At 48.8% G+C, this 12,187-nt stretch overlaps 1 protein-coding gene across 1 annotated transcript in view; it reads right to left on the bottom strand.

The window, feature by feature from the left end:
* UBE2O (ubiquitin conjugating enzyme E2 O) overlaps positions 1–12,187 on the bottom strand; it is a 64,686-nt gene that overhangs the window by 15,636 nt on the left and 36,863 nt on the right. Inside the window, exons 3-9 of the mRNA XM_062639804.1 lie at positions 9,055–9,165; positions 8,036–8,133; positions 6,553–6,616; positions 4,696–4,839; positions 4,017–4,126; positions 3,101–3,251; positions 1,842–2,341 (exon numbers count right to left, since the gene is read on the bottom strand). Coding sequence (XP_062495788.1) covers positions 1,842–2,341; positions 3,101–3,251; positions 4,017–4,126; positions 4,696–4,839; positions 6,553–6,616; positions 8,036–8,133; positions 9,055–9,165 — 1,178 coding nt within the window. The remainder of the gene's footprint in view (positions 1–1,841; positions 2,342–3,100; positions 3,252–4,016; positions 4,127–4,695; positions 4,840–6,552; positions 6,617–8,035; positions 8,134–9,054; positions 9,166–12,187) is intronic.

Genomic DNA, 12,187 nt, shown 5'->3' with positions numbered 1-12,187 from the left:
CTGGAGTGTTAGAGAAATACTTTGAAGTGAAGATAACATGAAGTTCCTTGTGGGATCAGCACTCAACAGCAGAGTATCAGAGAACAAGTCTGCAACAGGTTACATGTGGTGGGTGACATGCCCAGAGATGGCTCCTTGGGGAAAGTGGGACTATGCGAAGCTGAGGATGGGAGAGTGGAGAGGCTGGAAGGAAATGCTCCAGCCTTGTCTGCAGCTTCACAAACAGGACAATCATGATTTAACATGAATAAAACCCCCTGTTACATCCTCACTAAAACAACCAGAGGTCCATGAGCTGCCTGGAGAGCTGCAGCAGGTCATTGAATGATGGGAAAGCCGCACGTTGCATTGGCTCCTGCAGGCAGAGATGCCCATGAGGTGCCAGGTCAGATGTGGTGACTGACTACAGCCAGCCCAGCCACCCTGCATTTCTCAGCAGTGCTTGGCAGCATCTACTGATGGGCACCAGCTTCAGCTGGATGTTCACCCAGCAAAGACCCCTCCTGCTGAGCTGTGACCAGCTGCCACATGTGTCCTGTAGAGTACCAGCTGGGGGCTCACATTCTGTGCTGAAAAAGCTTCTAGTTCCTTATTCTCTGCAGCATGGTCATCCCTGCAAAGGGCCCTGACATCTGACCTCTGCATTTCCTTCTTGGAGCTGCCCAGATCAGGCCCAGGAATCTGCGTTGTCACAGGGATTTCTTCCCAGTGCCTGTATGGTGCAGAAAGCTGCCAGGTCCACCAGCTACTATGCTCTCCTTAACAAAGCCTTTAGTGAAACTGAGGCCCCAGCAAAGGGGTGAGAAGTGAAAAGTGAAGCCAGAATCAGTTCCCATGATCTCCATCACACACTCCTGCTCTGTCACTTGAATACTACTTGTGACCTTCAAATCCAGGTTCTCCAAACCCCACAAGGACTAAAGGAGCAGCTCTCCTGACATGCAGGCAAAGCTAAAACACCTAACCAAAACGTGACTGAAGTTCATGGCATTCTCAAACTATTGGGTCCCTTGAATCCTGATCCTGCCACTTCTCTGCCCGGATTCTCACGTATCTCACACTAGCTCATTTCTGGTGCAGGATCTGTATACAGCTAAGCAGCCCGAGGAAGCCAATTGCCAGACTGCATCCCATGAAGAGTTTAAACATTCTCAAATGAGGTAAAAGGGAAAAGCTGCTGAGATCTAGTTTTATCTAGAAACAGGCAGACACAGGCAATGCTCCCTCCTCCCCCAGGCTATGAAATCAATCCCTCCAAGGCTCTCAAGGAGTGCACTTTGCCCATTAAAAACCCAATATAAAGTATACTGCTGGCAAAAGTTGCCCATTCTCTCCAGAGCAGGGTAAAGCTAATAGAGACCACTGCAGTGTGAACCCCTGCCAACACAGCTCCCTGCTCACCTGGAGACAGCTCTTGGGAGGAGAAACTGTCCACTCCTGCAAGCATGACCTGTCCTCAGCCTCTCTGCAGAAGCTGCCAATGGGGTAACCAATTCATGTCATGTTTAAGCTGTGTGATCTTTATTCACCCGTCTCTTTCCCTGCATTAGAGTCTAATGCAACACAGACATTCTGCAATGCCCTGAGACATAGCTGAAATAAAATAGCATCAGTGTCATGTCATGAGGCCCCAGTTTCATCAGCAGCTGGACTGGGACCAAGCTGATTCCACACAGGCCACTGCAGTCATCACAGGAGAATCACTGTTGGTTACTACTAAGGGTATTCTAACGTGAGGCACGTCATCACCTTCCACTCAAGCTGAGGAGGTGGTTTATATCTGGGAACCTTGGTAAGGGAGATTTCTGGCAAGTCTACCAGGCTTTGGAAGCCCAACTCACCTGTCTCCTGGCTTAAACTCTCGGGAGACTTTTGTCTTCTTCTTCTTGTGCTTCCGCTTCAAGTTTTTGATGGAAAGAGGGATGCTCTTCTTGCGCCCAGTGCCGCTGCCACTCTGGGATGAGGCCGTGGAGCTAGCAGAAGAGGTGACAGAGCTCGTGTCATCAGTGTCATCGGCTGCTTCATCATCAGCATCCTGCTCCATGGACTGAAGCCGGTAGTCGGACAACCCTTCGTCTTTCAGCAGAAAGGGAGGCTGCTGTCGTGCTGCTGCTCCCTCTTTCTCCTTCCCTGTTTCCTCTGGCTGCTCCTCCTTGCTCTCCTCAGGACTCGGTGCACTGGTAGGAGAGTCATCCAGCTCACACTTAGATTCAGGCTTAAGCTCTTCTGACTTTTGGTCATCAGCTGCAGCAGCCTCTTTGTCAGGGGACTCACTGGTACCCTGAGACTCTGGGGAGCAGGACATGATCTTCACTATCTGCTTCTTCAGCAGCCGCCTCACCTACAGAAAGCAGAGCTGAGTCAGACAACACCTGGGCACCCCACAAGCTCCCAGCCAGCTTTGCAGACAGAGGAACACAGCACCCCACAGGCCTCTGCACAGTTCACGGGCCCCAGAGTGTCCCACAAACCAAAGACAGCAGCACTGGGCTAGTCCAAGGGCAGTGAGCTTTGCTCCTGCAGGCTATTTTAAGCTTTTTCTGAAGTTTTTGTTATGGAAGGTCACACGTTAATCTATGTAGCAGACAGAGCTATGCAGGGAGGTCACCATCCCCACTGATGATATCCTGTTATTCTAGGAACACCGCTGCTCTGCTGCCAGCATGTAGAAGCTGTAGCGTGACTCACTTGGCCTAGGATGCAAAGACTTCTGCCTTGTGTCACTGCAGCAAGGATTTAACTGAACAGCACAGCTCCATGAGAAACCTGAGGCCATGCTAATGAAAACAGCGTGTGTCTAATGGCCCTGGCTGTCAGAGCACACCAGCTCTGACACAGCTCGACCCCTGCGAGGTGCTGAGTGTGTTCAAGGTCCTGTTCGTGTTCTCTCACGGCATTAGCCGCATGCTTCACCCAGTGAAGTCAGGCTGCTGCACAAGGTGACTTGGCTGCTGGCAAGAAGGAGCCATTACTCTTTACAGCCACCACTTCAGGAGTCACATTTCAGGCTGCATGACAGTGCGGAAGGTTTCTGCTCTAAAAGCCAAAGCAACCAGAAATACTACGAGAAGATAAGGACTCCCTCGAGCCCTCAACTCACCTTTTTGGCAACTGACCCTTCACCCAGAACACAGTTCCTTTCGGGACATTCACAGGTGATTTTAGCAGGTTCCACTTTGTCTGGGAACACATAGAGACACCTTTCTCCAAGCTGCCTTTGGGCATGGTCAAAGCACCCCAGCCGCTTTACCCTGGTGGGACAGGAGGACAGCCATGAGCAAAGTGCAAAAGCAGTAGCAGAACCTAGCAGTGCCCAGCAAGACTCATGCCAACGGCTCTTCTTCTGGGGTGGCAGGAGCTGAACACCACAACAGATCATTCCTAGGCACACAGCTCTAAAGGGAAAGTGGGGACCTCACCAGGGACTGGGTGGGATACCAGTGACTCCTTTCCCTCCAGCTCCCCTTCCCAGAGATGCTGCCAAGAGACATTTGAAGTGGGCATTGGTTTTTTTTTGCTGTCATCTGAGAGCTGCTCTGCTCCAGCTTATGAACTCCAGGCAGGAACCCCCACTGCATTGAGCTGTTATTCATCTGACTTTCCCTGCTGAGTTGCATCCAGCCCAGTTTTGCAGCTGCGGCCTGCAGAGGGCACCAGCTGCTCCCTCAGCACCAGTGCTGGCTCTGGAGAGGACACCTCAGCTGCCTACTACACACACAGAGAACAGATGCCCCTACTCCAGACAAGTGGAAGGATGAGGGAAGAAGTGACCTGTTGCCAAACACTCCTTTCCTCTATTCACTTGTCAGCTGGAGAGTACTTGGAGATGCTAGCTCTTGTGTTGGTAACTCAAGCATCTGCTAAACTGATTTGGAAGCTATTCTCTGACATTTTGAAGCTCTGGAATATGCAGACATGGATCAAGGAAGAGCAGCACTGTGTCTGATCAGTTAGCAGGCAAGTCACCCACAGTCTGTACAGGCACTGGGTGCTGGGAGTGAAAAGGGTTCTCTCACCTGGACAGCTTCTCTTGGCTGATTACTGAGGGAGGAGGGCTCACACTGTCAGTACCTCCAGGACAGAAACTTTTAGTGATCCAGGTAACCTTTAGTTCCACCACCTGTACCTACAATGTAAAGAGAGAAAAGGCAACTCAATTTCCCAAAGGCTTTCCTTGACCAGTGTCTAGGATCTGCATCCTTGCAGCCAGGAAAGCAGCAAACCTGTGTGTGCTCCCATAGCCTGGCTCTTGGCAACACCAAGAGTTTCTAGAGTTCTTAACTCCAAGAAAGATGACCCATGGCTTGGGAAGGAAGCTATATACATACAAATCAGCAGCCCAATGTCACAGAGATATGCTAATGGACTTGGAGCTGCTCCCTCTTGGAGTCAGCAACATTCCTCCCTTTCTGGATAGTATGCAGCCTTGAGTTCCAATAGAAGAGGTGTTTCTACTGCCCTAATGCTCAGCTTCTAAGTGTATTGGCACATGATCACCTTGCAGGGTGCTGTCAGGGAGGCAAAGCCAAACCATGCTCAACAGTCCTATCAATCCACAGTGAGGAATTTGTCACCTCAGGAGAACACAGCCACAGTGCATGTGCTTGTGGAAGGTGCCCATGGCAAGCTAACTGTGCTCCAAAGCCCCAGGCAAGGCCTGTGCAGGTGGTTCTATGTCTGCTGCTCAGCCCTTACCTCTTCCACCACCACTCTGAACTTGCTCTTTGTGCTCAGAACAGGCTTCACACCCGACAGCCACTGCACGCTGGAGAAGACTTTAGAAGGCCCAATGAGGACTTGCCCAGGATAGAAGCCATATGAATCATCAAAGAAGAGACCCTGTGGGGGGAAAGGAGGTGGAAAAACCAGCATGAAGGACTGTAAGATTTACGATTCTAGCATTGCTTGCGTCTCATTTGTGATCAGTAAGATTAACCGTAAGGGTAAAGTCTGCAAGTTGCCCATCTCCTAAAGCTCATTCCTCTCCTATAGCAGTTCCTATAGCAACCTGCTCTGTCACACATCTGAACAGGACTATGACTCAAGGCGGGGAGAAGCAAAGGAACTTGCAAGAAACAAAAGATGTGTATTTCCACACAAAAGCTCTCAGTTCAAGGTAGCCAAGGTGGGTTGAGCCCTGGGCAAGGGCACTATCTCTTTTCCATGCCCCGATTCAAGCACCTATAGCTTTCAGAGCCAGAGGATACCTGCCTTCACTCCTCTCCTCCTCAAATTCATTGTTAAGTATTATTTGTCTTGGGTTGGTTAGTTAATATGATAGTTCTTTGAAAGCAAACGAGGACAAACACAACTGCTCTCCTAGAGCCCCTTCCCTCTGATATTTAGAGGGACTTCAGACTCAGAGTGTGGAGGTGGACAGAGCACTGTAAGGTAGATAAAATCCTGAGCACACAAACCTGTATCAAGTCTTGTAATTTGTCAGGAAGGGTAAGAGCAGTGTGACAAGATCCAAGTCAGGTAAGTTTCAAGAAGGGGAACAAGAGTAACACTGGAGACAATTCCTGTTTCAGATGAAACCCCAGGTCTCCAGAGAGCTACGTAGGATTCAAACACAGCCTGACTCAAAACAAGGGCTCAAAATTGGGTAACCAGAAAGCGGGTGCTACTACAAGCAGCAAACATACTGGAATCATACAACCCAAAGCAGCTGAGAGGAAGATACTGGAGAATATCCAGAAGCAGACCACTCCTTTTCTGTACAGAACAAGAAAACAGCAGCAGCACATCCTATTAAACTGATACTCCATTTACTCTTCAAGAAACAGGCGTCAGATTTTGGCAGAAGTGCTGTCTTAGTTCAAAGGGACCTTGGATTTGAAGGCTGGGATGGATAGGGGCTGACTGCATTGCTAGCTCCCAAGAATTTAACACCATTCTCAGTCAACTCCCAGTGTCACTGCAGGAATACAGCAAGGCCATACTGATGGCACTGGAAGAACAAGCAAGCTGTCACTCTTTAAAGGTAAGAGAGGTTAGATCCCATCACCACACAGGGAATTCTGGTCTGCCCAAAAGCTAGCAAAACCTTCCCCAGCACATGATTTGGAAAATGCCAGTATGGTTGCAGGTCTCCATTCAGAGAACACGATGGACCACAATAACAAGAGAGACAGTGCTTTATGTGGTGTGGAAAGGTGCTTCTAGCACAACACCTTTTCAACGTGCCCTTTTCCAGAAGGGGAACAATTCTGAAAGCATTAGAGCCTTTTCAAGCATGTACAGATCTAATGAGCAGTGAACTGCCTTGACATCAGCCATCTGACTACGTGTTATGCAAGTTGTTTGCGAAGGAAGCAGTTGGATTTGTGAATTGTAATACCTCCACAAAACCTGCTCATTACTAACATCACCTTTAAGCTACATTCTGTTACACTTCAAGTGAAGAGCTAGTGAAGTGCTTTTCAGCTGTGATGCGTCGTTTAATTTTAGGATTAATAAATGGCTATACTTTTGCCTTCTCCCTCCCTCCTGCACAAGAAGCTTACAAGATGAAGGTTATCAAAAAGACTCTCAGGAGAAGCAGAAGCTCACCGAGTCACTGACATGAGGACAGACATCATACAGCTTGGCTCCATCTTCTGTGCTCATAGAACACCTGGAAAACAGACAAGAGACACAGTCACGCTTCCAGAGCCAAACACCTCAAAAGCAAACACCACCAAACCAACTGACACTGCCTGAGTGGGTCTGTCCATACACCCTGCAGTGTATCACTGAGCCTTTATGGTCCAGAGCAAAGCTGGTTACAGACAAGTTCTAAAAGCCCTGCTTGGTACCTAAAGGTTCCATTCAGCATGTAAAAAGAAGTAAAATCATTAAGTAATAATAAATTCAAGCAATCTTAAACATATCTGGTTTAAAGCTCACATTTGTTATTCACACTGATGCTGGAACCTCAAGGCAAGTGGGGTATCTTGCTTCAGCAACAGCTTCACTTCCAGAGTTAGTTCTGATGGGATTTCAAATGATTCATTAGGAAGAGATTTTGGAAACAGTTACCTCATTTCACATAGCTATGTATGAGCCGGTAACAGACAGCAAGAAGGTTTTAAGCTGCAGCAGTAACTGCAGGAGATACAGATAAAGAAGTGGAGCTATTTTTCACTCCCAGTTTAGCATATGCATAAGAGACTCCCAGCCTGAAACAAACGCTGAAACAATCAAAATCAGACACATCCACCAGTCATCTGTTATAGCTCTCACATTGCTTCTCTTAGAAAGGCTCAGAGCTGCCTGCAGGATTGTGGGTTTGGAGGTTTTAAACATCAACACTCCATTTACAAGACAGATGGGCTATTTCCCAGCTTCCAGGCCTATAAGCCTCCTGGCCCTCCCTTGCATCAGTAAAGTTTGTTGGACAAAACAGGCTTCAGTGCCAGTGAATGCAGTGAATTCAGAGGGGTTTAGCCCCCAGGTAACTGTCCAACATGCAGAAGGAACAGAATTCAGATCCTTCTGCTGGCTCTGCAGAAAGTAACCAGACATTTTCAATACCTCTGGTTAAATCTCTCTCTAGAGATAACTTTGGATTAGGTCTTCATTAAAAAAACATTCCTACTACAATTGCAAACAACAGTGAACAAGCAAAGCTGTTCAATCCTGGTTTCATAAAACTCACCAGCCTCCAAGTTCCTACACTTTCACAGACCTTTCTTAAGGTAACAATCCTCTCAGTGGAGTTTTCCTCTCCTACTGAGAACAGGTCTGGAACAGCAGCCCATATTAAACAGCTATTTTCCAGACCAGAAGTGCAGTTTAAGGACCAACGTGCTTGAGTTCTGAAGCACTGATCTGCTGGGACTGAAGAAAACTGTCACCTTCCAGGCAACAGCTTTTCCAGAGGGTGACCAATGAACCTTAATGTTTTCAGAGACAGATGTACTCTTACTCTACATCTGAAGATAAAGCAGGCAGATAACTCATCAGTATGGGAATGAAGTCTGTTTCTGGTTCTCCTAAAACAGATCAGCATTGTGAAAGCCACAGAGGGATACTCTTCAACAGCAAGAAGTACCTGGCTCCATTGGAAAGCTTGAGGATGACCTGGTTCTTCAAATCATAGACCTTGCCCAGCCAGCAGTCATAGGCTATGTAGTCACCATACATGAAAGGCTACAAAGAAAACAGGAAACAAAACCTTATACATATTAACCCTTGTACTTTGAGCCATAAGTCCTTACACCATGCAGACTAGAGAGCAATTTCAAAGGAACTCCTCACAGAAATTGCAGATCTTCCTATAAACTGGAATTAAGGTGCATCAAAGTTTGTTTCACAGTCAGCACAGAGCCTGGATTCTCCAGTTCAAAAGCTCAGGCTCTCTCTGGGATATTTTTCCCCTCACATTTTAAGTGTCCTGTTCAGTTTAGGAGGTGCTCTGCAAGGTAGAGGCGTACTAACACTTGCCTTCAGTTAATACTAGCAATTGTTATCACTGAGACTAGCTTTCCATCTCGGACAAGCTTGTATCCCACTGCCTTTCCATAGGCTATGTCCTGAGAAAGGCTGCAACACTCCAGCTCTTCACTCCCAAATTACCTTTATCTCACAGGAAAAAGAATGATGAAATCCTGCCTGGTCTCTGGAAACCATCCACCCACTCAAGGGGAGAACCAGATCTGGTTCAGACTGTTCCAGCTCAACAGAAAGATGCTCAGCTCCTTTCAGCATTTTATTAGCCTGTTTGAACAGTACCGACAGCTCAAAAGCTCTGTGCCACTGCCATGAGGCTGCCCCAATCAGGTTGGCACACCAGCCCATCTCAGTTCTCACACAACTGAATGTCAGCCTTGCCCTTCAAGTCAATTTGGCCTCAGCAATGTGATCAGAAACACAGAACAGATGGGGAGATGAGGTGATGCTGCATCATCTTCTTCCAGGGAGGGTGCTTGTGGTAAGTTTAAAATAAAACCAAGCTGCAGATGCTTTCTGCACAATATGGATTCTTCCCTTGCATGTGTTACTTGGAATACAGCAGCATCCCTCCAAACCACCAAGCCCTGGCTCCCACGTGGATTTGGGCTGTGTTCTCACCCAGATATGTTGCAGATCTTTACTGTTGACAGGGTAGAGGATGCAGTTGGTTCCTACCAACTTCACAGCACACTCTATGTTGACATCAATTACAGTTCCACACTGGCTGTCCTGAAAAGGCAAAAGACAGGAAGAGTTTATCACCGGGGGAAGGTCTTACACACACACAAGTGCTCTATGCACATAGTGCAGAGGCAAGTAGCCTTTCAAGCCTGTTCAGTCTTACTCTTCAGGCCCTCATTCTGAAAGGGCACTTCAGAGGACCTTAAGGCAACTCAGAAGGTGAGATCACTTAAATACCTGTAATTTCTTCCCACTTAATATGGCTGTTAAAGTAGCAGCCCAGAGAATGCTGCATCTGGTCAAATAAGAACACAGTGTCAGGTGATGGGAGCTTGCTTTAAAAACTGCCTGGCTCCTTGGTCTGTGCAAGGGAGCAGACCTCTGCAATTCCACAGGACCTTCCTGCAGGTACTGCCCTGAGACGGTAAAGGCAGAGGTAGATCATCAACTCCAGAGCAAAAAAGAGGGCTCTGGGGAGACCTTAGAGCAGCCTTACAGCTGCTCTGGGGCTGCAGGAAACCTGGAGAGGGGCTTTGGACAAGGGCCTGTAGGGACAGGCCAAGAGGAATGGCTTGAACCTGCCAGAGGGGAGACTGAGATGAGCTCTTAGGCAGCAGCTCTTCCCTGTGAGGGTGCTGAGGCGCTGGCACAGGGTGCCCAGAGAAGCTGTGGCTGCCCCATCCCTGGCAGTGTTCAAGGCCAGGTTGGACACAGGGGCTTGGAGCAAGCTGCTCTAGTGGAAGGTGTCCCTGACCATGGCAGGGGTTGGAGCTGGAGGAGCTTTAAGGTCCCTTCTGACACAAACCAGGCTGGGATTCTATGAATCCTTTAAAGCTGTGACTTTTTCATGCTGAGCTCAGTTTTGGAGGACACGAGAAATGGTCTTCACGTGCTGCCATGCTGAAAAAATAACTACTACAAACCTGGCACCTCTAGTGAGGTTTCAAGGCAGATCATTCACAGTTGCTCCAATCAGGACGTGGTTGTCATTATCTCCCTCATTTCTTAGCAAAGTTTTAACCTTTTTTTGCCCCCAGGAAACTTCTGCGTGCTGTCAAGAGCCTTCTGGAGGTGGTTTGGCAGGGAGCACACAATGTGCATGTTGCTCACACATATGGTGGAGGCCTGCAAGGAAGGACTGCTAACCCAAACACTGTCAGAGCAGCAGCTGCCCTGGCCTCCTGGCACAACTGATACGGATTTATTAACGACTACAAGCCCATTATAAAAGCTATCTGAGGGCCAGCGTGACAAACATCCTGGTATCAGAACTCCTGAAGCTGTCCTTATCTCAAGCATCAAGGTCTCTGCTCCAAGAGGACTTGAGCAAAACACTTGAAGGGCTTAAACCCTGTGAGAAGCGGATTTGTTTGCTCAGTCCCACTTGTAAACATGCTGCTCCTTTGATTACATTAACTATTTATTCAAGGCTTTCACTCTGAGCCCCAAGGCAGCCCTTTTGGGACTTCAGGAGCTTGCTGGTGCTCAACACATCCAGCCCCGTCTTGGGAACTGGTAGTTAAGAGCAAAGACACCCTACAGACACCCGCAGTCCAGGATAAATCCTGGACAGATTGCTCAGCCCATTTGGCTGGCTGGCTTTCCACCTGCCTGTTGCAAGTCTTCCCTCCTCACATCCCATTAAAGCTGTGCCCTGCAGCCTCCTGGCTCCTGAGGCAGTGATGACGAGGAGTGGGTCCTGCCCCATGCGTTGCCCATGCAAAGCTGTGCCAGCACGGCCAGGAGGGCTGGCAGAGCCTGAAGCACTTGGGCTCATTCCCTCCATCTGGTCTACCTATCATTCCCATTTCTTTCTAAGGCTGGGAAGCGATGGGAGCTCCGCCATGGCAGACAGCAGCTCGCAGCCTGCACAGGCTGCCAGGGTAGAGCCCAGCAGAGCTGCTCTGTATCTCTCACCTGAAAAGGAGCTGCCAGAACTCCCCCAGATCCACAACAACCACTGCCAGCAGGATTGGAGCTGCAGGATGAGCCAGGCCAGCTCAGAGGTGGCACCTGCTCCACCAGCCCACAGCTCCTGCAGGCTGCAGCACGGCCACCACCCTGCTTTCCCTGCACATGAAGGTAAATCAGGCATGCCCAGTCCATCCTCTACCCATGCCCTGCAGTTCAGGCCCTGTGGTTTAGGTTCCTTAATAGTCAGAACCAAAAAAAAAAAAACCCTCAAGCAACAAAATTCCTTGCTCCATGCTGAGCACTTCAGAGTTCTTTTTGCCTTTATCAGGAGCCAGCATGACAGCAGCTTTGAGACATGAAGCAATCCAACACCTGAGGTTCCTGTGCATCATCTTGTCTCTGGGCCTAAACCCCCTCTTTTATTGATGCTGAAAGTGATAAACCCAGGACTGGGGTGACACTGGCACCCTCTGCCCATACTTTAGAGACAGCTTCCAGATGGAAAAGGTGCCTGCACCACCCTACAAGCCAGCCTCCCATCTAACACAGTCGGGTGCTATTAGCCATGGGTTTAGTTCATCTTGTTTCATCTTTGAAGGGCACTTGAGTGAGCAGAGAGCCCTGGCTGTGGTTAGGAAAGCAGAGATCAATGCTGGGAGCTGTTGAGTCACAGCTCTCCCTCACCTGCCACTGAACCTGTGTTTATGGGGAGTTTATTTACTTCCCTGTCACATGAAGCACCAGCCTGCGACAGGGGAGGCAGATCTGCAGCCGAGGGCTTCTGCTGAATCATTCCCATTACAGCAGCTCAGCAATGCAGTCCCAGAGCAAGAAGTCACCACCGTGTCTCCTGTCTCCCAGGGCAGGCTCCCCACCAGCCTGTTCCAGCACAACTGGCCCAGCCTGTTCATTAGATGCTCCCATTAAAGGGAGGAATGAGCTGACATTTCGCAGTTCTGGTCCAAAAAACTCCACGTCCATCAACCCCAACAGCAGAACTGGAAAAGGGAGGGGACTCATCTGAAGAAGAGTTGATGGGTTCAAGTCCCACTTAAACCAGGCTCAAGTGCACTTCCTGGACTTCCTTCCTGCTGCTTCTGGTTCCCTGACAGCATGCACCACATCAGAGATACTGAATATTTAGGCAGTGAATGGA

The sequence above is a fragment of the Pezoporus occidentalis genome, unplaced genomic scaffold (assembly GCF_034315485.1).
Source record: "Pezoporus occidentalis ecotype Australia unplaced genomic scaffold, CSIRO_AGI_Poc_V1 ctg62, whole genome shotgun sequence".
NCBI lineage: Eukaryota > Metazoa > Chordata > Aves > Psittaciformes > Psittacidae > Pezoporus > Pezoporus occidentalis.
The sequence above is the reverse complement of the archived record's forward strand: the minus strand, read 5'-3'. Positions and strand labels throughout refer to the sequence as shown.